This window comes from Cucurbita maxima, unplaced genomic scaffold (assembly GCF_002738345.1).
Source record: "Cucurbita maxima cultivar Rimu unplaced genomic scaffold, Cmax_1.0 Cma_Scf00029, whole genome shotgun sequence".
NCBI lineage: Eukaryota > Viridiplantae > Streptophyta > Magnoliopsida > Cucurbitales > Cucurbitaceae > Cucurbita > Cucurbita maxima.
The window spans coordinates 969,620-994,325 of record NW_019272045.1 but is presented as its reverse complement, the minus strand read 5'-3'; the positions used below and the strand labels follow the sequence as shown (position 1 = coordinate 994,325).

General features: G+C 37.1%; 1 protein-coding gene and 1 long non-coding RNA gene across 2 annotated transcripts in view; one reads left to right on the top strand and one right to left on the bottom strand.

Annotated features, from left to right (window-relative positions):
* Positions 1-14,434, bottom strand: part of LOC111465763 — a 23,640-nt gene extending 9,206 nt beyond the window's left edge. The window contains exons 1-2 of the long non-coding RNA XR_002714280.1: positions 13,723-14,434; positions 2,830-2,835 (exon numbers count right to left, since the gene is read on the bottom strand). This is a non-coding gene — a long non-coding RNA (uncharacterized LOC111465763). The remainder of the gene's footprint in view (positions 1-2,829; positions 2,836-13,722) is intronic.
* Positions 9,664-24,706, top strand: part of LOC111465486 (probable E3 ubiquitin-protein ligase ARI8) — a 17,812-nt gene continuing 2,769 nt past the window's right edge. Inside the window, exons 1-10 of the mRNA XM_023109885.1 lie at positions 9,664-10,023; positions 12,344-12,468; positions 12,730-12,835; positions 12,933-13,023; positions 14,444-14,616; positions 14,911-15,015; positions 19,172-19,260; positions 23,961-24,068; positions 24,200-24,290; positions 24,391-24,480. Of these exons, the coding sequence (XP_022965653.1) occupies positions 9,823-10,023; positions 12,344-12,468; positions 12,730-12,835; positions 12,933-13,023; positions 14,444-14,616; positions 14,911-15,015; positions 19,172-19,260; positions 23,961-24,068; positions 24,200-24,290; positions 24,391-24,480 (1,179 nt within the window). The 5' untranslated portion in view covers positions 9,664-9,822. The remainder of the gene's footprint in view (positions 10,024-12,343; positions 12,469-12,729; positions 12,836-12,932; positions 13,024-14,443; positions 14,617-14,910; positions 15,016-19,171; positions 19,261-23,960; positions 24,069-24,199; positions 24,291-24,390; positions 24,481-24,706) is intronic.

The following is a 24,706-nucleotide window of genomic DNA, read 5'->3' as shown; positions in this document are numbered from 1 at the left end:
TTTTTTTTTTTTTTTTTTTTTTTTTAAGACCCATTGTCGGGTTGTTTTTAATTGTCTAAAAAAAATTATTTATCCACAATACATATTACACGTTAATAACTAAAATCTCATAAAATTCAAATATTAAACATTCTAAGTGTAATTAGTTTTTAAAACTCATGATATCGATATAGTATCTACTTCTTACTTTTGTAGACTAGGTCAAGGGCAACGACATAAAGTATCGAAAAGGCTCCGACTCCAAGAAGAAGTATCAAGCGTTGTGGGGGTGGACTGCAATACATTCAACCATGTCACTATGACCTCGAAGCAATTTTCTTCTAGTTGTCTTTCTTGTTTTCTTGTTGTTCCTAATGATGATGAGTCAAGAAGGAATCGACTCGGGTTTAAAGGACAATGTCAAGAGAGACGTGGTTGAACCTTCAAAGTGTTCGGTAAGAAGCCATGTGAGATTCCACATCAGTTGGAGATCTCACATTGTGTGGAAACTTCTCCCTAATAGACAAGTTTTAAAATTGTGAGGCTGATGACAATATGCAACAAGCTAAAACGGACAATATCTACTAGCAGTAGGCTTAGATTGTTACAAGCTAAGGCTTGGTTAAGGCTTGACCAAACCTTCGAGAGTTTGGCCAAAGGCCAATGCTGAATGATCCTTCCAATGGTCGATGTAGTGGATCTGATGCGAAAGCTATCATAACCATACAACTAATCTCGAACTCTAAAAAGTAGTTTAGACAAGTCAAAGGCCATCTCATCATAAATAGTTATGTTCATCAACATGATAACGAAAATTGTTTGAATCATTACTCAATCAAAAAAACCCTAAATTCTCGAAGAGAGCTTATAATGTGATTATATCAGTTATCCGTCTTTACTATAAAATAAGGAGAATACGACATTAAAAGGGATGTAAAAACTACTTACAAAGTCTCTAATCTAACCTATTCTCAAACTCGATTACTAACTTAAATATCAGAGTGTAAGCAGCTTAGCACCACACCGATGTTCACTTCTTTTGTTTAGAAGACATAATCGTTCTCGTTAACAAATTCACGATTGATTCAAAAATTCAAAATTGAGGATCAACATCAATAACTAAACATGTTTTTATTGAACATGCAAATTATTATAGTCCATCAAACAATCACTCCTCCAAATGGAAGCTAACTGTGTGTCTCTCTCTCTCATGTTGCGTGACAAAATGTGTCATAGACTTGCATGAATTATTGACATGGTGTAGGATAGAGAGAGAAACACAGTCCATTTTTAGGGGAGAGAGAGAGTCCATTTTACTTTAAAATGAAGAGAAAAAAAGGGAAGAAGAAATAAAGAAAAGGAAAATAGGGGATGGAGTCTGATTGTTGCAGCCCTACAAGAGGACACTAACCCTTGTCTGGTGGGTCATCTCTCAAAGGCCACACATTGGAACAAAATCTAATCTTCAACTCAATTTCACTTAAAAACTATATGTTAAAAAATTTCTAAGCTATTTTATATGCAATTCAATTATATCGTTGAGAAGTAAGTTTAGGGACTAAATTGTTACAAAATCTAAAGTGACTGATTTGATTATTTACAAATCGAAGTTCAGGAATGGTAACGATAACATGTGAAGAATTGACCACACGACTAGATCAGCGTCTTGCGGCTTTGAGATAAGGATTGTTGAAGTACGAGCAGCTAAGCGAACAGTTACAATATGATAATTCAAGTGCAACACAAGAGTGATGCGAACGATGAGGAATCGGTAAGTTCAAATGAGAAATTGTTTATGACAAGTCATAAATTTTCAAATTTGCTAAATGGGTAACGGTTGGATCATAATTCTTATGATTTTGTCAAAGAAATGATATAAAACGCTCATCGAACGACCGCATTCACAAAATTTCCAACCGCTCACCAGAAATCATGCTAGTTCCACTAGCGGATCAACAAACAACTCAAACTCAACCAGTGCAGTATGAATAATATTGTGAGATCTCACATCAATTGGAGAGGAGAACAAAACACTTCTTGTAAGGGTGTGCAAACCTCTCTCTACTTGACGAAATTTTAAACCTCGACGCTGACGGTGATACGTAACGAGCAAAACAGACAATATCTACTAGCAATGGGTTTGAGCTATTACAAATGTATCAGAGCCAGACACCGAGTAGCAAGGGGGTAAATTATGAGATCCCACATCGATTATAAGATCTCACATTAGTTGGAGGGAAGAACGGAAATTTCTTATAAGGGTGTGGAAACATCTCCCTAGTACACGTGTTTTAAAATCGTGAGGCTGACGACGATACGTAACGAGTCAAAGCGGACAATATCTACCTAGAGATAAGTTTGGGCTATCGTAACATCGAAATTCATAAACTTTCATTAATGTATTAAGACGTACACGAATTCATGGTATACATATTAAAATAACATTCAAAGTAGCCCAAATTGGACTCATTCATAAAGATATTATTAGCAACCAAACAAAGAATAAATAATAGTTTAAAAGCAAAAGACAGAGCTAAAAAAAAACCTCGAATAAATCAAAAAACACTGTAAGTTTGACCGTCAAAAAGGGAATCAAAGAGGGTAAAACACATGGCCTTCAAAGCTATAAAAACCCTTCATAAGAATAATATATTAATCGGAGTGAAATATGAAAAGTAAAAAATATAATTAATCTCGGTAATCTGATCATAATTATGGTGAAAGCAAACTTTTTAAGAGGGAGAGAGAAACTTTAGACCTAGTAATCATCCTCTTAGGGTTAGCTTCTTTTTAAAATTTTACTGCTGTTTTTTAACAGTGAACCCATGTGGGTTGCATGCCAAACCCTACTTAATTCTATATGTTAATATAATATAAAGTTTTTAATGGCAAGTGTGTATCATATATTTGTATTTTATTTTTAGTGCATGCTTGAGAATGAATGAATATAGTATTGAGAGATTTGTAATGTGTATGGAATAGTCTTCTAAATTTGAACATGAAATAATTAGTCTATGATATTTGCTAGAGAAGGATTGAAATGGGTATTTGTATTTGTGAAATGGAAGGTTTGGAAATGAAGTTCGTGTTAGCCTAAATGAGTTGTGTCGATAACAATCCAAGCCCTCTATTAGCAGATATTGTTAGTTTTGGCTCGTTACGTATCGTTGTCAGCCTCATGGTTTTAAAATGCGTTTACTAGGGAGACGTTTTCATACCCTTGTAAGGAATGTTTTCTTTCCATCTTCAACTGACGTGAGATTTTACAATCTACCCTTCTTGGAGGCTTAATGTCCTTGTTGCATACTGCCTGGTATTTGGTTCTGATACCATTTGTGATAGTACAAGCTCACCGCTAGTAGATATTGTCTACTTTGGCTCGTTATGTATCGTTATCAGCCTCACAGTTTAAAAACGCGTCTACTATGAAGAGGTTTTCACACCCTTATAAGGAATGTTTTGTTTGTCTCTTCAACTGATGTGAGATCTTACAATCCACCCTTCTTTGGAGCTTAACGTCCTCACTGGCACACCGCTCGGTATTTGGCTCTGATACCATTTGTAATAGCTCAAGCCCACCGCTAGCAGATATTGTTTACTATGGCTCGTTACGTATCACCATTAGTCTTATGATTTTAAAACGTGTCTATTATGGAGAGGTTTTCACACCCTTATAAGGAATTCTTGGTTCTCTTCTCCAACCCATGTGGGATCTTACAATCCACCCTCTTTGGTGGCTTTACGTTCTCGCTAGCACACCACCCGATATTTGACTCTAATACCATTTGTAATAGCCCAAGCTCATCGCTAGCAGATATTGTCTACATTGGCTCATTACGTATCGCATCAGTCTCACGATTTTAAAACGTGTCTATTTATGGAGAGGCTTCACGCCCTTATAAGAAATGTTTTGTCTCCCTCTCCAACCGATATGGGATCTCATAGACACTTAATGGTTTCAATATTTCCTTACATCTCATGTGACATGACCACATTATTTTTTTGTCATGAAATACTTCTATGAGGATTGGAATCTAGATTCGACATCTAATAGCTCCGACATTTTCTTGCATTTCTTGTGACATGATCATATTATTTGCTTATCATAAAGTGCTTCTAAGAAGATTTTGAATCCAAATTCGACACCTAATAACTCAGATATTCTCTTCCAATCCGTCTGACGTGACCATATTATCGGCTTGTCATGAACTACATCTAAGAGTGAAGTCTATCCCCACAATGATATGTCCTCGCTCAATGATTTTTAGAAAGATTGCTAAGAAGTCATCAAGCGGAATTGTTCTAAGAAAAACACTAACTTTATAAGTATAAAGTATCTCTCTTGTAAGGTTTTCTCCATCATAATTTTGCATCCTTATGATCACTCTCGTTTTATTGTGGTCTCGATTTGTTCATGTATCTCTCATTTACTCGGACATCGATTTCAAATTTAAAAAGTCAGATTAAATATTGGTGAAAAATATTGAAAATATGATTTTAAAAACAAATAAAAAATATTTTTTAAGAATTACATTAGATAGCCTACTTAGACAAGCCTAGATACCAAATGCTTCTTTATGCGTCATGGGCCTGACAAAATTTTCAGTATTTTTCCAATTTTGAATATTGTTAATAATATTTTTTAGTACAGTTGTAAATTTTTTTTTTGTACGACCAAGTCTACAAATTATTGCCACGTTTTTTTTTTTTTTAATAATTGGACTAGCTCCATGATTCCGCGTGTTACTCATGTCACGTGTGGTTAAATTATTTCTTTGTATCAATAATGGGAAAGAAAAATTCCGACACTAGGACACTCAAATAAAGAAAGGTGCATGAATAAACCGAGATCATATTGAAATAAGAACGATCTTGAGTATATGATGATTAAGAAAGACTTGTTGACTTTCTTCTTCCTTCATACTGGGCCAAGCCTTTAGGTTGTTTAACTAGGTTGGGCTAGGTTAGGTTGATCTTTTGGAGTGATCTTCAATCAGGGTCCTCGCTCCCATCATACGTCTTGCAGCTTTATCTAAGCGGGTTTGGGCTAAGTCGTTGTGCTCCTGTTCCACCTCTAGGCAAAGTAGGCTGATGGGCAAGACCCCTCCAGTTGTAATGGTGTGGGGTGTCAGAGGTTGTTGCTTCGTGACCAACTCTCAGGGGCTGAAGTTCGACGCAGAGCTTTTTGGTTCTTCAGTTATAACAACATTGAGCAAGATCCAATAGCTCCACTCCTACAGGTTTCCATTGAAGTGCCTTAAGTAGCCCTCGAAGAGTTTGTTTATTCTCTCCTTGTTTTCAAAGATATACTGACCAAAGGAAATGAAATTACTATTTGTACCAGCAAGGTGCACTTTTTTTCCGATGACTCAATCATAGAAACTTCATAGCTAAGTATGTTTTGGTTTGAGAATTATATGTTGAGTGACCTAGAAATTTTTCTAGGACATAAGGACTCAGGTTGGTTTATGGAGATAATTTTTACTTTTAAAAGCAAGGAGTAAGTATTCATGTTAGAATTTAACTATTACGATCCTAAAAATAACGAGCTTAACTATTCATGTTTGCTATTAGAATCCCTAAACTCAAATACAAAGCTATAATGAAACTACAAATAAGAAGAAATGAAAGAAACTATGGTCATGTGTCAATATTTGTCCATGCTGAGATGTCCACTAACCCGATAAGTTAAAAGATGAATTTATAGACACTGAATTAGGGTCTTGATGTTGTCCTTCAAAATGTCTTTTTATCAGATATAAGGGCTGTGTCGAGACGTTTTACTGTAGTGTCTTCGACATCTCAAGACTATGACACATTTTTTCTATGGAACAACTTTGCAAGATTTATTTTCATGGCATCTTGACACTATGGTACGTCTTGTTGTTGTGGTCATATGGCTTGGGAAGCTATAAATTGAGCGTCTAGATGCTTTGGTTTCGAGTTTTTTGGTCATACGATGTAATGGCCAAAGCCCACCGCTAGTAGATATTGTCATCTTTGGACATTCCCTTTCGAGCCTTCTTCTCAAGGCTTTAAAGCGCGTTTACTTCACTCCCTTAGGATGTTGTTTCGTTCTCCTCCCCAACTAATGTGAGATATCACAATCCACCCTGTTTAGGGCTCAGCGTCCTCAATAGCACTCGCGTCCTCCATAGCACTCGTTCCTTTCTCCAATCGATGTGGGACCCCACCAAATCTACCCCAGCCCAGCGTCCTTACTGGCACGTCGCCTCAAATATCTGTGTGATTGTTCGGGTGTTCATCAATTGAGTTGGATTAGGTTGGATCAGGATTGAAAATTTGTTTAGACTCTATCTAATTGTTCTGATTGTAAAATTTTCAACTCAAAGAACGGAACTCAACCCAACAATGTAAGATTTTTTGTTTGGGTGAGGTCAAATTGGAATTGAAAATTTGTTCCGACTTGATCTAATTGTTTGAGTTGTAAAATTTTCAACTCAAACAACCGAACCCAACCCATCCATAAGTTTTTTTTATTATTGTTGGAGTCATTTATTGAAATTTTTGTTGTAATAAAAAGTAATAGTTAAGAAACGTCTATTTATACATTTTCAAATATTGAATTAAATAAAAATAAAATAAATATGTGTATATATAATTTTTTAGTCAATAAAATTGTATATTTTAAAGTTATTAGGTTGGTTTGGCTCAACCTAATTTCGTTTTAAGAGAACTCATGAATCAAATTATATAAGTTGGGTTGAGTTGATCGAATTTTTTTAACACTCCTCGTGGATAATCACCAACGCATCCATAAATAATAAATAGTAAGTATATCAAACCAAATTTCAATTCTAAATCAGTGTCGCCAGCTATTTCAAAGTTCGTTCCTTCATCGTTTCATTGAGAGCTTACAATTAGGTTGTTTACTAATTATTTTTATACTTACCCTTTTCATTTTAGGTGTTTGCAGGTTGCCGATCGAGGTGGGGAGTTTTCGAGAGCTGTGTGGTCATAGAGAGGATCGTCTACGAGTGTTAGTTCGTCTTTGTGTGTCTTTTATATTTTATTTGTTGTGTATCCCAAACACGTTCCATATTTGTAATAAACTTGAACAACATGTCTGCTGTTTGTTTTATCTTAACGCAAATTTTACCATATTTTGTACTTTTATTTTATTCATCTTTGACCAATAGAAATTGATTTGAAACAAGAGTCATTTTCGTCTTTTAACACGATATATTGGACTTTTGATCCTCGTTACCTTCATTCCAACATAAATTAGCTTCTGTTTTAAGATTTTAACGAATCAGATCTCTCGATAGTTCTGAGTATTTTATTTGAACATGGTGAAGGACGTAAAAAGCATGCAAAATTGGGTCGAAGTAGCACCGTCGACTTTTGTATCATATCGACGGTTTTCGAGTTGCCCTAAGTTGGAAACCATTCTTGAAGAAGGATCGGACCCATTTGAGAACTTATCAAAGAGAGTATTATTTGTTTTTCCATTTTTACTCTCAAAATCAAAATCGATTTTGTTCGAATACAATCTTTTTTTCGTCATTTTGCATTTGTGTTCTTTCTCAAGAATGGAATCTTATCCGTGGGACAATAACTCCAAACTAGTTCAGTAGATAAGAAAGTTGCATTCTAGCTTAGTAAAAAATGAGTCGACAATGGTTTGACTAGTTGGAGGTTGACTTTTGAATCAAATAAAGTCAAGCTCGAGCAATGCCAAAAAGTCAATTCATTTACCATTAAAATATGGGACGAAAATTCATGTGATTGAGAAAACCGTACATGAAGCAATGACTTACATGGTTTTTAGTATATAAACGAAAGTAGACTTATTTAGTCCAACTTTTTGCTCTCGTTTTCTTTCGTTTCGATATTCCTCAATCGTTTTCATTTTCATTCACTACTGTTTCCACTCGTGAATAAAAGAAGAAGATGTTCACCACCGACTCTTTTGTCTTACGTTGTTGCAGAAGTGTCATATCGTTGTAGGATTTTCCGAATTTCCAATTCAACGTATAATTCTAATTCAAATAAATAATAACGAGATCATTAATCTTACGAAGATTTCAAATTCAAAACACAGTTCTCAACCAACTATAATACTGATCACCGGCTTACAAACATATATCAAAATTTTGTTCAAGAATTTAGTTTACTTATTTGAAAAAGTCGGGACAAATTTTAATTTTCCTAATTCAATATATTCTAACAAAACGGTCACAATCAAACATCTCATCTGATACCGTTCCATATTAATTCAACACAATAGTATGAAAAGAAGTAAAAACGAATAAAATGAGTTAGCTATCATAATTTTTTTGCATAATGATCAAATAATTAATATAAATAAAGATGTCAATTTAATAATATTAAATGCTCGTAAGATAAGAACAAAAAAAAAAAAAATTTAACTAAAATTTAGCCGTTGATTTTGACTCTTTGCATCGATTTAACTCGAATCAGTCTATTTTATTAGTTTGGATCTATTTCTATGTGTTCATTATCATCATGGATTAAACTCGTTCTCTTACAACCGTTTTTATTACTACGACGGTTATCAACTACTAGGGCAATCGATGAACGAGAATAATTATAAGAACATGTTTGAGAAAAAAACAAGTTTTTTTTCTTTCTCTTACCGGTTTGGATCAATTTGGTCTATTTCATTAGTTTGGATCTATTTCTACGTGTTAGTTATAATCATGGATTAAACTCATTCTCTTACGACCGTTCTTATTACTACAACGGTTATCGACTACTAGGGCAATCGAGCAACGAGAACAATTATAAGAACATGTTTGAGAAAAAAAAAGTTTTTTTTATCTCTCTCTCTCTCTTACCCGTTTGGATTGATTCGGTCTATTTCATCCATTTGGATCTATTTCTACGTGTTCATTATCATCATGGATTAAGCTCATTCTCTTACGACCGTTCTTATTACTACTATAGTTATCGACTACTAGGGTAATCGAGCAACGAGAAAAAAAAAGTTTTTTTTTTTATAATTTCTCTCTCTTACGCGTTTGGATCGATTCGGTCTATTTCATCGGTTTGGATCAATTTCTACGTGTTCATTATCATCATGGATTAAGCTCATTTTCTTACGACCGTTCTTATTACTACTACAGTTATCGACTACTAGGGTAATCGAGCAACGAGGAAAAAAAAGTTTTTTTTTTTATAATTTCTCTCTCTTACCCGTTTGGATCGATTCAGCCGTTTTGATCTATTTCTACGTGTTCGTTGTCATCATTGATTAAGCTCATTCTCTTACAACCGTTCTTATTACTACTATGGTTATCAACTAGTAGGGTAATCGAGCAACAAGAATAAGTTATAAGAACATTCTCTTACGAACGTTCTTATTACTACTATGGTTATCGACTAGTAGGGTAATCGAGCAACAAGAATAAGTTATAAGAACATGTTTGAGAAAAAAAGTTTTTTTAAACTCTCTCGCTCTTACCCGTATGGATCGATACTCTCTATTTCATCCGTTTGAATCTATTTCTACGTGTTCGTTATTATCATGGATTAAACTCATTTTCTTACGACCGTTCTTATTACTACGACCGTTATCGACTACTAGGGCAATCGAGGAACGAGAACAATTACAAGAATGAGAAAAAAAAAGAATTTTTTTTTATAATTTCTCTCTCTTACCCGTTTACTCAAAGGGTCTTTTGTTGTATCTTCCCTTATCAGTCATCAACCACTACCGCTTTTCCCCACTTCCCACTTTCCCCCCATTTCGACCCTTCCTTCGATCATTCCCATTTTTTCACCTCCATTCTTCTTCATCACTCCCTCAATTTGAATTTCAGCTGCGTCGATTTTGCTGCAAAACTGGTCTGAGCGTTAATGGAATCGGAGGACGAGCTGGACATGCACGATGCCCACGACGACGACGACGACGACTCTGTTGACAATGAGGAGGACTTCTACAGTGGCGGCGAAGATGATGCTGCCGCCATCGACAGCGACGATGCTGATGTCGGCGATTATGAGTTTGTTGATAATGATTCCGACGATTCCGATGATATGGTCTCCTACAGACACCAGGTCGATACTGTTCTTGTTCTTGTTTCGAACTTTGTGTGGTTTTGATTGTCTCTAGTTTTTAGTGTTGGTGGTGAATGCTGGTATTGGCCGATTAATCTCAATTTCGTGTTTTGTACAGTTTCTTTGTTTTTCTTCCCCTAATTGAGACCGAGATTGGGATTTTTGGCCTCTTTTTAGAAATGTATAATTAGTCAGTGTTTCTGACAACATTTTCTGCTTTCTGTCTCTTTGAAATCTAAATGGAAAATGGAAATCACAATGGTTATGATAATCTTTATCATTTTGTTGATATGGGTTTGTTTCAGTTTGATGGTTTAATTGGTTGCTTAAGTGAAAGTAAACTCTTGGGGATTATTAATTTTAATTATGTATCTTGAAATGTAGAATTTAGAATAGTTGTGGGGAAGGATTGGAGATTTTTCAAGTGTTTCTTTCTTCGTGAATTTTGAGGTATGGTGGCTGGTCTTTTTAGGGCAGTAGTTGAGCTTGCTGGTAGTGGTTTATCAAGTAGAAATAATATCTCTAGAGGTAACCGAGGATCTTTTGTTTCTGCCAAGCAACGATTCCTTCGCGGTTTAAGTTTTTGGATGCTTTCCATTACTACAGCTGTTTTGGATTAGACTTGTGAGATCCCACATTGGTTGGGGAGGAGAACGAAACACTCTTTGTAAGGGTGTGGAAACAAATCCCTAGCAAACGCGTTTTAAAAACCTTGAGGGAAAGTCTGAAAAGGAAAGCCCAAAGAGGGCAATATTTGCTAGCGGTGGGCCTGGGACGTTACAAGATTGGCCGGGAATCTGGTGGTTTAGGCGATTGTAGGGCATAAATTCGAGAACCGTTGGATGGTTTTGTGGACCAATGCTTCTGGTGTTCTTCTCTTCGAACATTTGCCAGATCATAATGGGGAAAAAAATTGAGGATGAATAGACAGAAGAGAGTAGCTTTGAGATTGTTCATTATGTCTCTATGGTCCCTGAACTGCAACAGTTTTGTAATTAAAACATAACAGTTATCGTGACTAGTTGGAAATCCTTACATTATCTTCCTATGGAACAATTTTTTATTTTCTTATCTCAGAAATTTTCGTGGGCGAGACTGTTCAATGTCTCAAAAACAGATTTAAATTGTTCCAAACAAGTCTGCCACTTTTTAGTATCCTTCAGTGCAGGTCAGACTAGAATTTCCTTCTTGGACCATTGAAACTCCCGAAATTTTCCTTCATGGCCAAGGTCCTTTGACCGGTCTCCATGCTACCCAATTTTCTTGGCTGGGATACTCCCATGATCATATTGATATTACCCCTAGTTCCCGAGGTGGAAGTTCTCTACCAGACTAACCCCTTGTGTGAGAAAGACCACTCCTCAACATATTCCTTTTCATTTGACTGAAATTCTCTTGCCCATTGGATGTTTTGAGACTAGAGAATCCATAAAATTGGGTAGCCTCACAAGCCATGAGAACCAACACTGAAGTCTAGTTCTACTCTACTTCAAGCTTCATGAACTAGGAACTATCAATCCCTCCACAATTTTAAGTGATAATTCAGCGACCTCGTCAGCTCCATGAGAGGAAATGTAAGTTAAGGTTCCTGTGAGATCCCACATCGGTTGGGGAGGAGAACGAAACATTCTTTATAAGGGTGTGGAAACATCTCCCTAGTAGATGTGTTTTAAAAAAAACGTTGAGAGGAAGCCCGAAAGGGAAAGTCCAAAGAGGTTAATATTTGCTAGCGGCGGCTTGGGCCGTTACAGTTCCACTTCTTCTTCCTAACCTTTCTATTCATCTTGACCCAAGAACACTTTCAATTCCTTTGTTTGTACAATGTTGTGTTTTGAATTTATATTGCATTGAAAATGGAGGTTATTCTATTTCTTACCTTTAATTCACCTTCAAATTTTTTGTTTGAAGGGTCGAGTCTTTGCTTGGCTAAAGTGTGCTCCTCCTCATCACCATTTGGATTCAAATGGTTTTTGACCATTAACTGCACTTTGGTTTATCCCGTGGAGTTGGGACGTATAGGGATATGAGAGCTATTACTAGTATAAAATAAACTGAAGATCTCATGATGCTATCAGCCACCTATCTTTATCAGTAGAAAATTACAAAAAAGCCCCCAATTAATTGGGAGGTTCTTAGTTTCTTCTATTACTGTCAATTGAAAAGCCTATTAATTCCATTGCGTTGGGTTTTGGTTTCTCCTAGGCCACATTTTCCGTGTACATAATAATGACTGTTAGTTTTCTAATTCAAAAGAAAACAGGCCCCATTCTTTTATTCTTGTACTAATGTTTCACAATGAACTATCTGTATAATTTTTCAGCAAAACTATATAATCTTGGCCGAGGCAGATATACGGCAACGACAGGAGGAAGACATTATGAGAGTATCTACTGTTCTTTCTATTTCAAAAGTAGCAGCTAGCATCCTGCTCCGATATTACAACTGGTATAAATTCACTACTTGTATGTCAAGTACTTCAATACAGATGATTCACATGATGGACTCTATTAATGTGAAGTACTGTCTTAACATTTCTTATTACATAGCATTGTAGATTTAGTTATTAGACCACAATGTTGTTCTTTAGGACTTTACATAACATGTCTTGCACCGGTATCCACATTATGTTTTCTCCACTTTATAAGTATCATATACTCGATTTGTTGTTTTAAATTTTTGGGATTCTAAATCGATCTGACTTTGCAGGAGTGTCAGTAAAGTGCATGATGAATGGTTTGCGGATGAAGAAAAGGTCCGTAGAGCTGTTGGCATATTAGAAAAACCAGTTTTGCCGCATTCAAATGCACTAGAAGTAAGCAGCTCGTTTTCTTTTTTAAAATTTAATTGTTTTTGCATAACTATTGCTTGGAAAAATTGAGAATGCGATGATATTCCTTGTTCTTTGGCAGCTACCTTGTGGTATATGTTTTGAAATCTATTCACGTGATAACATTCAGTCTGCTGCTTGTGGCCATCCATTTTGCAACACTTGTTGGACAGGTTTGCCAACTTATAACAAGCCATTTTTGTGAACTCTCTATCATTTACTTAGTTCTACTTTGTTCTTTTCTTTGATTAAAAAGAAAAAAAAGGAGGCTGTAGGATAATCCATAAGAGACACATCTGACCTATAACATTTTTCCATGTAAATGATCCTCCAAGGTGAAAGAATTGCAAATATTACTACACTTCTCATGGAAACGACATGAATTGTTACCAAAAGAAGTGAAGTTAGTGTGAGGAGGATGGAAGAAAGTTTTATGGAATTCAAATAATGCTAGATAAATGTGTAGACATAAATGGAATGGATTTAAAGGAACTTGATCATCTAGACTGCCTGACAAGTTCAATGGCATCAGTGATATAGGGGGTTACTGAATAAAGATAGAAGTTCATAGGAGGTTTAAAAATCAGAGAGCTGTAATACGTGGGGTTAAATGAATCAGAAGCTCACATCATTACATTGGCAATTATATGATAGAGTTGAAAGGACAGTGGATGTGACTACTCAGGATTGTATCCCATGACATTCTTCCTTGGTGTTGTGCTGCAATGGTGTGTCCTTCCTAGACAGCAATGAGGATTTGGATCTTATTTTGGAGAGCTGTCAGCTTACTTCATTTTGGAGTTGCTTTATTTGTTCGGTGGCCTTGCTGTGCAATTGGGAGTCGCTTTTTGATAGAAGAGGTCTTAATGAACTCTTCTTTCTGAGATAAGGAAAGAGTCTTGTGGCATGCTGGTTTCGCTATTTTGGTGGGGAGTGTGGCTTGAGAGGAATAACTCGATTTTTAGTTTGGTGGAGAGATCTTTGGAGGAGGAATAACTAGATTGCTTAGGACGCCTCCCCTTAAAAGTCATGCTCCCTAGGGGAGAAGAAACCCTACTAGGCATGGCATTGGGGTGGGGAAGTGAGACTAGATTTTGATCATCTCCATTTGGGGATTAAATTTCCCGTTGGAGAAAAAAAAAAAAAACGTTTTCGAATTATTCTCTTTTTAACCCAAGCATGAATGCCAAAAATATCCAAACCTTTAATGTCAAAGAAAAACACAAGGGACTCTAAAGCGCTCGGAAGTTTGCATTTCAATTATATAGCAAACGCTTCAATGCTTCGACGCTTCAACTTCAAATGTGCATAAAATATACCAAGGAAATAGATACTATTGAGTTACTTCTTTGATGGAAAGATCTCAAATGTATGTTTCTAACCCAAAAGCCAAAGAAACCCTTCAATCGTGGACAAGAGTCCATTGAGTCGACGTAAATCACAGGAAAATAGTTTTTCTTTCATGGCTTATAGATCAGAAAAGAAAAAGTAGAAAAAGAAAAGACTTCTTCACAAAGCTATAGTGTTTAAATTCTCTTATCTATCATGCTAAAGATATCTTTTTATTTCGCTCTCTCTTTGTGTGCATTGTAGGTTATATTAGGACATCTATCAATGATGGTCCAGGATGTCTTATGTTGCGGTGTCCAGATCCATCTTGTGGTGCTGCTGTTGGTCAAGATATGATAAATTTATTGGCTTCTGATGATGACAAAAAGAAGTACTCCCGCTATTTTGTTCGATCCTATGTTGAAGACAATAGGAAGGTACTTTACAATTCAAACTTTTTCTTCCAATGCACTTCTGGTTCTAATACGTATGAATAGCCTAAATAACGACTTCTTTTTATATTTATCTGATTTAAAAATATTTCATTTCGAAAGCATCATAAATTATTTAAAAGAAACATCGCAAGTTATAGATGTTCCTGCTCAATGAACATGTTTCCCATTTAGATGTTTCTGATGTATGATAATTATTCAGTTAGGTTAAACGTTTGCTTCAGTAATGTTGGTGTTCGTATTAGGCATGGTTAATGTCAGCTTACTGTTTCTTTGTAGACCAAATGGTGTCCCGCTCCAGGATGCGACTATGCTGTAGATTTTATAGTTGGAAGTGGAAGCTATGATGTTACATGCAGATGCTCCTATAGCTTTTGCTGGAATGTGAGTCAACTCCATATTGCTTATTAACTATATCTTTTATTCATATCCATGATTTCAAGGTGCACCCTGGCACTCTCGTATGGCGAGAGGTGATGTGAGGGGCACGTTGATTGCCTATGCGGTATGTGAGGCGAGCAACTTCAATAAGTTGCTTTCCTTTTACACCTTCCAGTTGCCATGCACATATGTCTATGACAATATATGCACTCGCCCCCATATCATTCTTTAATTGTTCTTTTTCTTTTCTTTTTTTCACTTCTTCAATTCTTCTTTATTAATTCTTTAATCCCACTTCTTTGTCAATTCTTTAACTGGGGAGAAGAATCAAAGTTTGAAGACGAACTACCAGATGGCAATGTTTATGAATGCCATAAGTACTACAATTCTGGTTTCATTGTCATTTAATTTCAAACAGGTTAATTAATATTCTGTATAACACTTATTTCTTATGGGGGAGCTAGTCAGTTTGGTTCTCCCATTTTGACTCAAACTGGGAGAATCGACATCCTCGGCTATCTTAAATGTAAAACCAAACTAGGTTTAGGCATATTGGGCCAGTAAAGTAAAAAAAGACCATAGAGGGAGTGAGGGCTCGCCAGTGGGTCAATTGCCGACGACAAGGAGATGGACTATTCGACAGCATGATCTACACCCAAGGAGGCTGAATTGGCAGACATCAAGACCAGATTTGACTTGAGGAGGCCAGGATTATAATAGATCTGACATGAGGAGGTCAGAATTGCAACAGATCTGATGCAAAAAAAGTGAGAAAAAAGATAAACTATTACGTGTCGGTTGTAGAGTGCAAGGTTTTTGGTTTTCTTATCTTGGCTTTCCATTAGGTGGTAATTATCAAGCGGTATCCTTATGGGTGCAATGGTGAAATGAGAGTTGGAAGAACCTTTTCCTTTCCAAGCTGGAAGAACCTTTCCCCAAGGAAGATCTTACACTATTTTTGTCTCCTCAAAGCCTCCATTGAAGGAGACTAGCTCTATCACGTTAGTTTAACACACACACACACACACAAAGCTCAAGAAAGCAAAACTTATCTTGTTGGCAGCAAGGGAAGAGCAATCTTGGAGACAAAAATGTAAAAAACAATGGTTAGAGGAGGATGATATAAACTCCAAAATTTTCCATCGTATCATGGCTTCAAAGAAACGAAAGAGTACCATCATGGAAATTCTATTGACACGAGGCAGAAGTTTAGTAAGAGAAGATGAAATTGTATCAGAATTTGTGACGTTTTACACGTCCTTATATACAAAGGATGATAGCCTCATTGAATTTCTCCATGGTCTTGATTGGAGCCCAATTGATCAACAACAAGCAGCCTCTATCGAGGTTGCATTCATCAGCAAACAACTTTTGTAGAGAACGAAAGATCCTTGATGCATCCCTCATGGAAAATGAACTTATAGATGAATGGAAAAGAAAGAAACAAAAAGGTGTAGCCAAAAAACTTGACTTGGAAAAAACCTTTAACAAGGTTGATTGGCTTTCCTCGAAAACATTCTTGTGGCAAAAGGCTTTGGTTCAAAGTGGTGAGGGTGGATAAAAGGATGCATTTCATCTACGAACTTCTCCATTATCATCAATGAAGACTGAGTGGAAAGATCTTTGCCACATGGGGTCTTCAACAAGGGGATCCATTATCTCCTTGTCTTTTCATACTGGTGATGGATTTCTTCAGCCACCAACTTACAAAAGCCAAATACGAAGGGGAGATAAAGGGCTTTCAGGTTAGTAACGAAAGCTTAAGCATCAACCACCTTCAATTTGTGGATGATACAATCCACTTCTCTGATTTGTCAGATGTCTCTTCCATATAAACATGATCGAGATGGTAAAAACCTTCGAAAGATCTTCAAGACAAAATATCAATCTCCAAGAAAATAGAGATTTATGGGCATCAATGGTAGCACATAGATTATCAAAGACTTTTCCATTGAATATGTACCTAGGATTACCCTTAAAAGCAAACCACAAATCATTTTCCTTGAAGACTATTATTGAAAGAATAGAAAGAAGGTCGTTAACATGGTCATGATGTTATACTTCCAAAGGTGGAAGACTCACCTTAATACAAGCCACACTGTCCAACCTCTCCACGTACTACATGTCTCTATTCGAGATGCCACAAAAAGTGGCTACGAATATAGAAAGATTATTCAGAAACTATTTGTGGAAAGATGACTCATACCTTGTTCAATGGAATATCATGAACTTCCCAACAGACAAGGGAAGACTTGGTCTATTTTTGATAAAGGAAAAGAACAAAGCTCTCCTCGCAAAATGGATATGGAGATATCATCACGAAGAAAATGCCTTCCAGAGAAAACTTGTAAAGTCTAAATATACTCCTGCATCATGTACAAATTGACCCCACCTATCTTCTGCAGAGGGGCCATAGAAGTACCTAAAAAAACACCAAAACCTCATCACCAACCAATTCGCCTGAGGGTGGGTGATGGGGGAATCACATCATTTTGGACCGACCCTTGGATTGAAAACACCATGCTAGCCCTGGTATATCCATTTTTGTTTTGATTCTCATAGCAAAATAGTCATCACCAAAGAAACATGGAATGATGTCAACAATTTATGGGACTTGAAGTTCGTTAGGAACCATAAGGATAATAAAGCCACTGAATGGACCGAATTAAGACTCGGTCTTGCCCCAATTGTATTGTCGAATAAAGTAGACTCATTGACATGGCTACCTAGTGCTACTGAGGTCTTGTCTACAAAATCTTTGACGATGGACATAGAAAAAAAAGTAGAAGCAATAAATCTCACGCTAGAAAAGACAATATGGAAAGGAAACCACCCTAAGAAAATGAGTTTCTCCTTAGGAAAATAACGCATAAAGCCATTGGCACAAGTGTAAATCTTAAAAAAAAGAATGCCCTACATGACTCTACTTCCAAATGGGTACACAGTACGCCAACATCTCATAAATTTTTTAAAAAAATTGTTGACATCACTATGCAGTTGGACAAGTTGGTCAAGATTTTAAAGAGAGCAAGTTTTTGACCACTTATCTCTCCAGTGTTCTTTTGCCTCGGTGGGCCTTTATCCTCAAGAAATTTCTTTTCTCTGTTTGTCTGCCTAATCATGTCAAGGACTGGTTCATTGAGGGGCCAAGTGGCCGATACTTGAAAGGAAAAATGATTCTGGGGAATTACGTAGCTAGGGTGCTTTTGTCGTGGGGCATTTGGTCGGAGAGGAATCAAAGAGTATTTGAAAACAAAGTAGCTTTCTTTGATGATTTTAGTGTCCAGAGCACCACCAGTTTTGAAGTTGCACCCTTTTTCACAATCCTTTGAGATTGGAGAGCTCATCTTTTGGAGGGGGTCTTTCTTCCCTTGCCCATAGGTTGTTACTTTCTTTGTCTATCTGTTGACAAGGTTTCACATTAAAAAGAAATAGAAAAAGAAGCAGAACTATTTCATTTAGAGGGAAGCTGGAGTATATGAAGGCTCTCCAACCGGTTTGGATTATAAACAAAGGATAATTACAAGAAACCTTCGATGTAAGAGCCCAGAAAAAGGAAAATAATGTCATTCCATAGACGATCTTTGGACTACTATTTGTCTTTGAAGACTATTGTTTCTTTCGATTCACAATAGCATCATGTGCTGGTTGAGGTTTTTCCCTGTATAAGCTCTGCAATGCTGCACGAGCCATCAAACCCAAAATAGTAGTAGTAGAAATTATTGGGATTTTCTGGGAAGGAGCTTCACGTCTTGGGTTTTTTATCATCTGGGAGAGAAAAAGTTGATTATAGTGTTATGTGGACATGACCTGGAAGGTAAACAGAAAATATTGGAATGAATGCTTTTGAAGAATCCATTTGGACTATTTGGTTAGAAAGATATGATATGGTATACAATGTCAAGAACAGAGATTGGGGGGAGTTCTGGATTTGTCTAAGTTTCATTGGTCATCCTGGTGTTCATTGTCTAAATGTGTTGTATATTCAATTCGACAATCTACTTCGATTGGGGTAGTTCTTTTTTGTTACTTGTTTTCTCTGTCGGAATTTGTTTGGTTCGGTATTTTGTATTGTAACTTTTTACTCGTCAATGTTAAAAAAAAACAATCTACTTATAATTTTCATTATAATCATAATAAAAAAAATGACCTTTTGCAGTGTACTGAGGAAGCTCATCGTCCTGTTGATTGTGGCACTGTAGCTAAATGGATCTTGAAGAATAGTGCTGAGTCAGAAAATATGAACTGGTACGCAATTGGTTCTTAAGAACTTTGACATATTGTTCAATTTCTTGATTAATTGTGGCCATTGGAAACTTCTTGAACGTAATACATTGAAAGATAGAAAAATGTTATTTGTGGCCATTGGAGTCTTGGGAGGTTGTTTGGAGTTTGTCATTGTAACAACTCAAGTCCACCGCTAGCAGATATTGTCCTCTATGGGCTTTACCTTTTGAGCTTTCCCTCAAGGTTTTTAAAACGCGTTTGCTAGGGGGAGATTTCCACACCCTTATAAAGAATGCTTCATCCTTCTCCCCAACCGATATGGGATCTGATCCCCTTAAGGGCCAGCGTTCTCGTTGGCACTCATTCCCTTCTCCAATCGATGTGGCACCCCTCAATCCATCCCCCTTCGGGGCTCAATGTCCTTGCTGGCACACCACCTCGTGTCCACTCTCTTCGAGGCTCAGCCTTCTTGCTGGCACATCGTCTGGTGTTTGGCTCTGATACCATTTGTAACAGCCCAAGCTGCCACTAACAGATATTGTCCTCTTTAGGTTTTCCTTTTCGGGTTTCCCCTCAAGGTTTTTAAAACGTGTCTGCTAGGGAGAAGTTTCCACACGCTTATAAAGATTGCTTTCACAACCCACCTCCCTTTGGGGTCCAACGTCCTCGTTGACACTCGTTCTTCTCTCCGATCGATGTGGGATCTCACGATCCACCTCCTTCGTGGCCAGCATCCTTGCTGGCACACCACCCGATGTCATAATCAATTACTTCCTTTTGGGGCGTTGAGTCAATACATGTGTATTAGTATTATTTTCTTTAGGAATTGTTATTGCTATTTCTCATAAGTTCTTTTCGGTGGTTTCAATGTCTGTTGGGCTGTGTTTTTGTAATCTTTCATGATGTGGCTTCTTTGAAAAAAAAAGTTGTAAATAATCATTTTATATCCTTCAAACTTTGTAGGTTGATTCAATTAAAACCCTAAACTAATAATGTTTCATCCATTAAAATTTTGAACTTTGCAAGTTGAGCCACATTATACCTCCATAAATTTTGTTAAAAAATAGTTTTTTCCTTAGAAAGCCAGGAAAAAGACATACCCAACTGCATGTTCATCTTTGTAATTTAATACACAAAATTGTTATAAGGGAACTTATAAAAGTTTAAAAAAGAACACTGTAGTCTAAGGAGTAATGAGACCAATATAGTAACCAGAAGAACGAGTTGCAAGAGAAACCTCCTGAAATGATCCCGAGTCTAAAATTGAGTCCCTACCCCCAAGAAGCGCATGTAGACCGTGGAGAATAGAAAGAAGTCCTGCAACATCGAAGGCCCTCTCTATCATAAAGATGATGAATAAAACCCAAATACAGCAAGGATGAGGGTCGAAGTACAGAAGAACTGTAACTTTTTGCTAAAGATATGATATAAATGCGAAAACAACTTAGGAAGGGGCTTTATAGCACTCCATTTTCACTTTGCATCACCCAGGCTCACTATTATAGCCGCTTAACTCAAAGCTTTCTTCCAATCATAGTTCATTGAACTGGTCAATTTTTTTAAACTCCATATCCAGTTTCATTTGACACCCTTCACCATTGATAAAACCATTAGCTTTACCTTTCTTCGTTGAAGCTATCGGGCCCAAGTTAGGGGCCTCACGAGGTATTGCCTAAATAGCACTGGAAGCAAGAGCGGCCTACCCAGAAGACCAATTACCACAATCGTCCCCATTACAAGGAAAACCATGAAAGCCTGAAGAATTAGACAAAAGTATAGGATCTCACACCAGCAACCAGCCACTAAAGGGAAGACCACCCCTCTCAACTCCACTACTTGAGACTTAAAAGAAAGGAGCAAAAGCTGAGACTTGATCTCCAAACAAAAAAACTGTCTGGGGAGGCAAGGCACTACCAAAAAGAGGATGGGAATTGACAAACACGAGACAATGCGTTAGGAAAAAAACTCAACTAAACCCCACCAGAGGGCACACCAAAAGGAAACGATGAAGGATATGACACGTCACTAGAACAAGACAATCTCCCCTTCTCCCAAGCCCAAACCGGATGTGGAAAGAATGAAAGGACAACATACCTGGCTAAGCTTACCAACAAAGTTTACCTCAATTTGTGAATGAGACAGACCCTGATCAACTGGGCACTTTTGTTGCACCACTGCAACAAACGAAGAAGGCAACCCACCACCTTAGGAGCAAAAGTACCTAACACTTGCTGATTAAAAGAAACAATGTCGATTTTCAAAGACCTATTCACACAACGAACCTCCGACAGTTAAGCTACAACACCCTCCAGTGGCTAGGCCACAATATCCTCACTCGGCCTACTCTGTGAGCAACTACCTTCAAGGGCCTCACCCTCCATGTTGAACATAAGCTCCAAATTCAACACCTTTGAATTCTTAGTTGCAAACGAAGAAAGAAAAGACTCATTTTATAAGTACCTGACAAGCAAATGATCAGATCTCACGTCCTCCTTGCCTAAAACTTAATTGAAGGATCAAAATCCTTAATCTAGTCTAACTTCATGAAATTGTTGGCTTCAAAACAAAATTGTTACCAATAATTGGTTCTTCAAACTCAACCATTGACCAAAGTTTAGATCACACGCAAGTCCAAGGATAGAACCTTGCAACACCTTTTCTTTTGCATTAACGATGAACAAATGGCCCCTTCAAAATTGTTCTCAACAAGCCCAATCATCCCACTAATCTTATGAGAAAGGCTCACGTCATCATGCCCAAGAGACCCCTCACCAGTTGGCTCACTAATCGCATAAGCTGCTAACTCCTTCATGTGACTCTTTGTATCCTAAATAATCTTACCTAAAACAACCGCTAGATTTGGCTGACAAAGGACAATTTTATCCATCAACCTTGTAGACTCTTGACTCTTATCAGAATCGGAGACAAACAACTGACCGACAACTAACCTAACCAATATGTACACCTTTTCATGATTCAAGAAGCACACCATCAAGATGAGACCATCCTCCTTTCCTTCGACCTTAAAACGAACTTCCTCTGACCAACAAACCTCGTCGAAGGTCTCTTCATCTTCTGTAAGTCCCCCGCACAAATGTGCTTCATATGTTTATAGCCATTGCTTCATACGTTTATAGCCATTTGCTGCCTCATACGTTTAAATGGGGGAATATCCATGGTTGTTACCTAACCACCATTAAAGAAGCAAGCTTTTCCCCTTTGTCAATAACCTTGAGTCCCATGAGTGAACAATACGGTCCTTCTCTTGCAATGTCGAACCATCTCTAGCCAAAGCCCTAGCTTCCCCTATGTTCCCACATAAACTCTTGCCAGGTTTGCAGCATAAGATTTAAGGATCAGCTCAACTTTAAGCTCTTTCACAATAACTTCTTTAATGACACTCCACTAAAGCCCAAAGTCTAACCTCTCAATAATAATTGTTGAGGAAAAATTGGACGCGAACTCTAGATTCGTTGAAGAATTGACAACGACATCCTTTCCACAGTTGGGTCCCCCTCTCACGGCTTACACGAAGAACTTAGGAATCACCTCCCCAGAATGAAGCACTTGTTTTTTAACCTCTTCCCCTTTAAAGAAACAAGGGCTTTGGATACTAGGACTAGGGGACAAAGAGTCGACAGTCATAGCCAGTAAGCCCCAACCCCTTAAGCCTCTCGGGCCTTTTAGAATTAAAAATAATGACTTTCTTCCTCGAAATGTTCTTTAGGAATTCAAAGGAGGCCAAACTGACCCCTTGCATTCGAGAAGAATTTGGAAGAAAATGATTGGCATATCTAACCTTGTCCTTTTTCAGAAGCCTATAGGAAACTATGCATGAGACAGCTACCAGGCAATCTTTTACTCATGAAAACTTTTCCAACTCCATTTCTAGAAAACCCACTCTCGAACCTCTACATTCCTCTAACAACAACTTTCTCCCATGCCCATACGTTTGAAGGTGAAGCACCTTTCTATTGATGTTCACCTTCTTCATCACTCCCCTAACTTGATTACATACTCAATAGGTAGCAAACCTTCATCCTAAGGATAGCACATTTTGTGTGCTATCAAGCATCGAGCTCAATGGTAAATAGTTCATTAATGGTAATGCTAATACTGCTGTTGTAGTTGATTTTGTATTTAAAGTTTCAAAGTTCTTATTTAGCTTCATCCAATTTTAATATACTTTTAATAACATGCAATGATCAGGATTCCAATGGTACTAAAATTTCTATAAACATTCTATTATAGCCACCTAATGTCCAGGCAGTGGTGTGGCCTACTGAAATCTCTTGTTATGTGTCTAATGTGTCTAAAGCTGTCCATTTGCTTCATAGTGTCTTGTATCAATTAGGTAAAACCAAGTTTCAAGTGCCCCCTATTAGTCACCTCCCGACCCCAAGCTATCCTATAAAAAAGACCATGTAAATGTGGAGCTTTATTACTACCGGACCCGAAATCCACCTTGCTGATCATTTCTTGTCAAGAAGGCTTTTCGAGGATTTTTTTTTTTTTTTTTTATGCTTCATACATAATAGTTTATAAAGGAAATTGATATTTTATTCAATTTGTTTAAGTTTTTTCTTTTGCATAATTGTTTGACCTCTAAAGTACTTGTTTCTTATGAGAAAACTAATGATCGTTGCATTGCTAGACATTTTCTGTAAACATTTTAATTGTATTTTGTTCGATTACGGTAAATATAACTTTATTGGTCTCAGGATATTGGCAAATTCCAAACCTTGTCCCAAATGCAAACGACCTATCGAGAAAAATCAAGGGTGCATGCATATTACTTGCACACCACCCTGTAAATTTGAGTTCTGCTGGTAATTTCGTGGCTTAAGATTTTTTTTTTAATGTCTTACCTTTTTTTTTTAATCTTATTATAAGCGGAAAAGGTTATCAAAATGCTTATAGGTTCTTTATTACTTTTAAAAATTGTTGAAAATTTTCACAGGCTTTGTCTTGGTCCATGGTCTGATCATGGAGAGAGGACTGGAGGATTTTATGCATGTAATCGCTATGAAACTGCAAAGCAAGAGGGAGTGGTATTGTTTATAGACTATTTATGTTGAACCATTATTATTTTCATGTTGCTACTCATTTTGTTTAGTATTTTATTTATGTTTCTTCGTCCTTGTTCATCAGTATGATGATGCTGAAAAGCGCAGAGAGATGGCCAAGAATTCTCTGGAGAGGTACACTCATTATTATGAAAGATGGGCCACGAACCAATCGGTATGCTTTCTTTTTTGCTCGCAAAGGAATAATACTCCAGACTTTTTTGAACGTATGCTCGTTTACTAGGACATATAACGTTGTGTTGGTATTTCCTTATACTCCTGTGTAAGACTATTGCTTAGACCTTGGTTGATAGATTGAGGAGAGTCCTTCCTAATAATATCTCGAGTTCTCGGGGGGGGGGGGGGCTTTTATTGGAGGGGGGCAAAATTTGGATCAATTG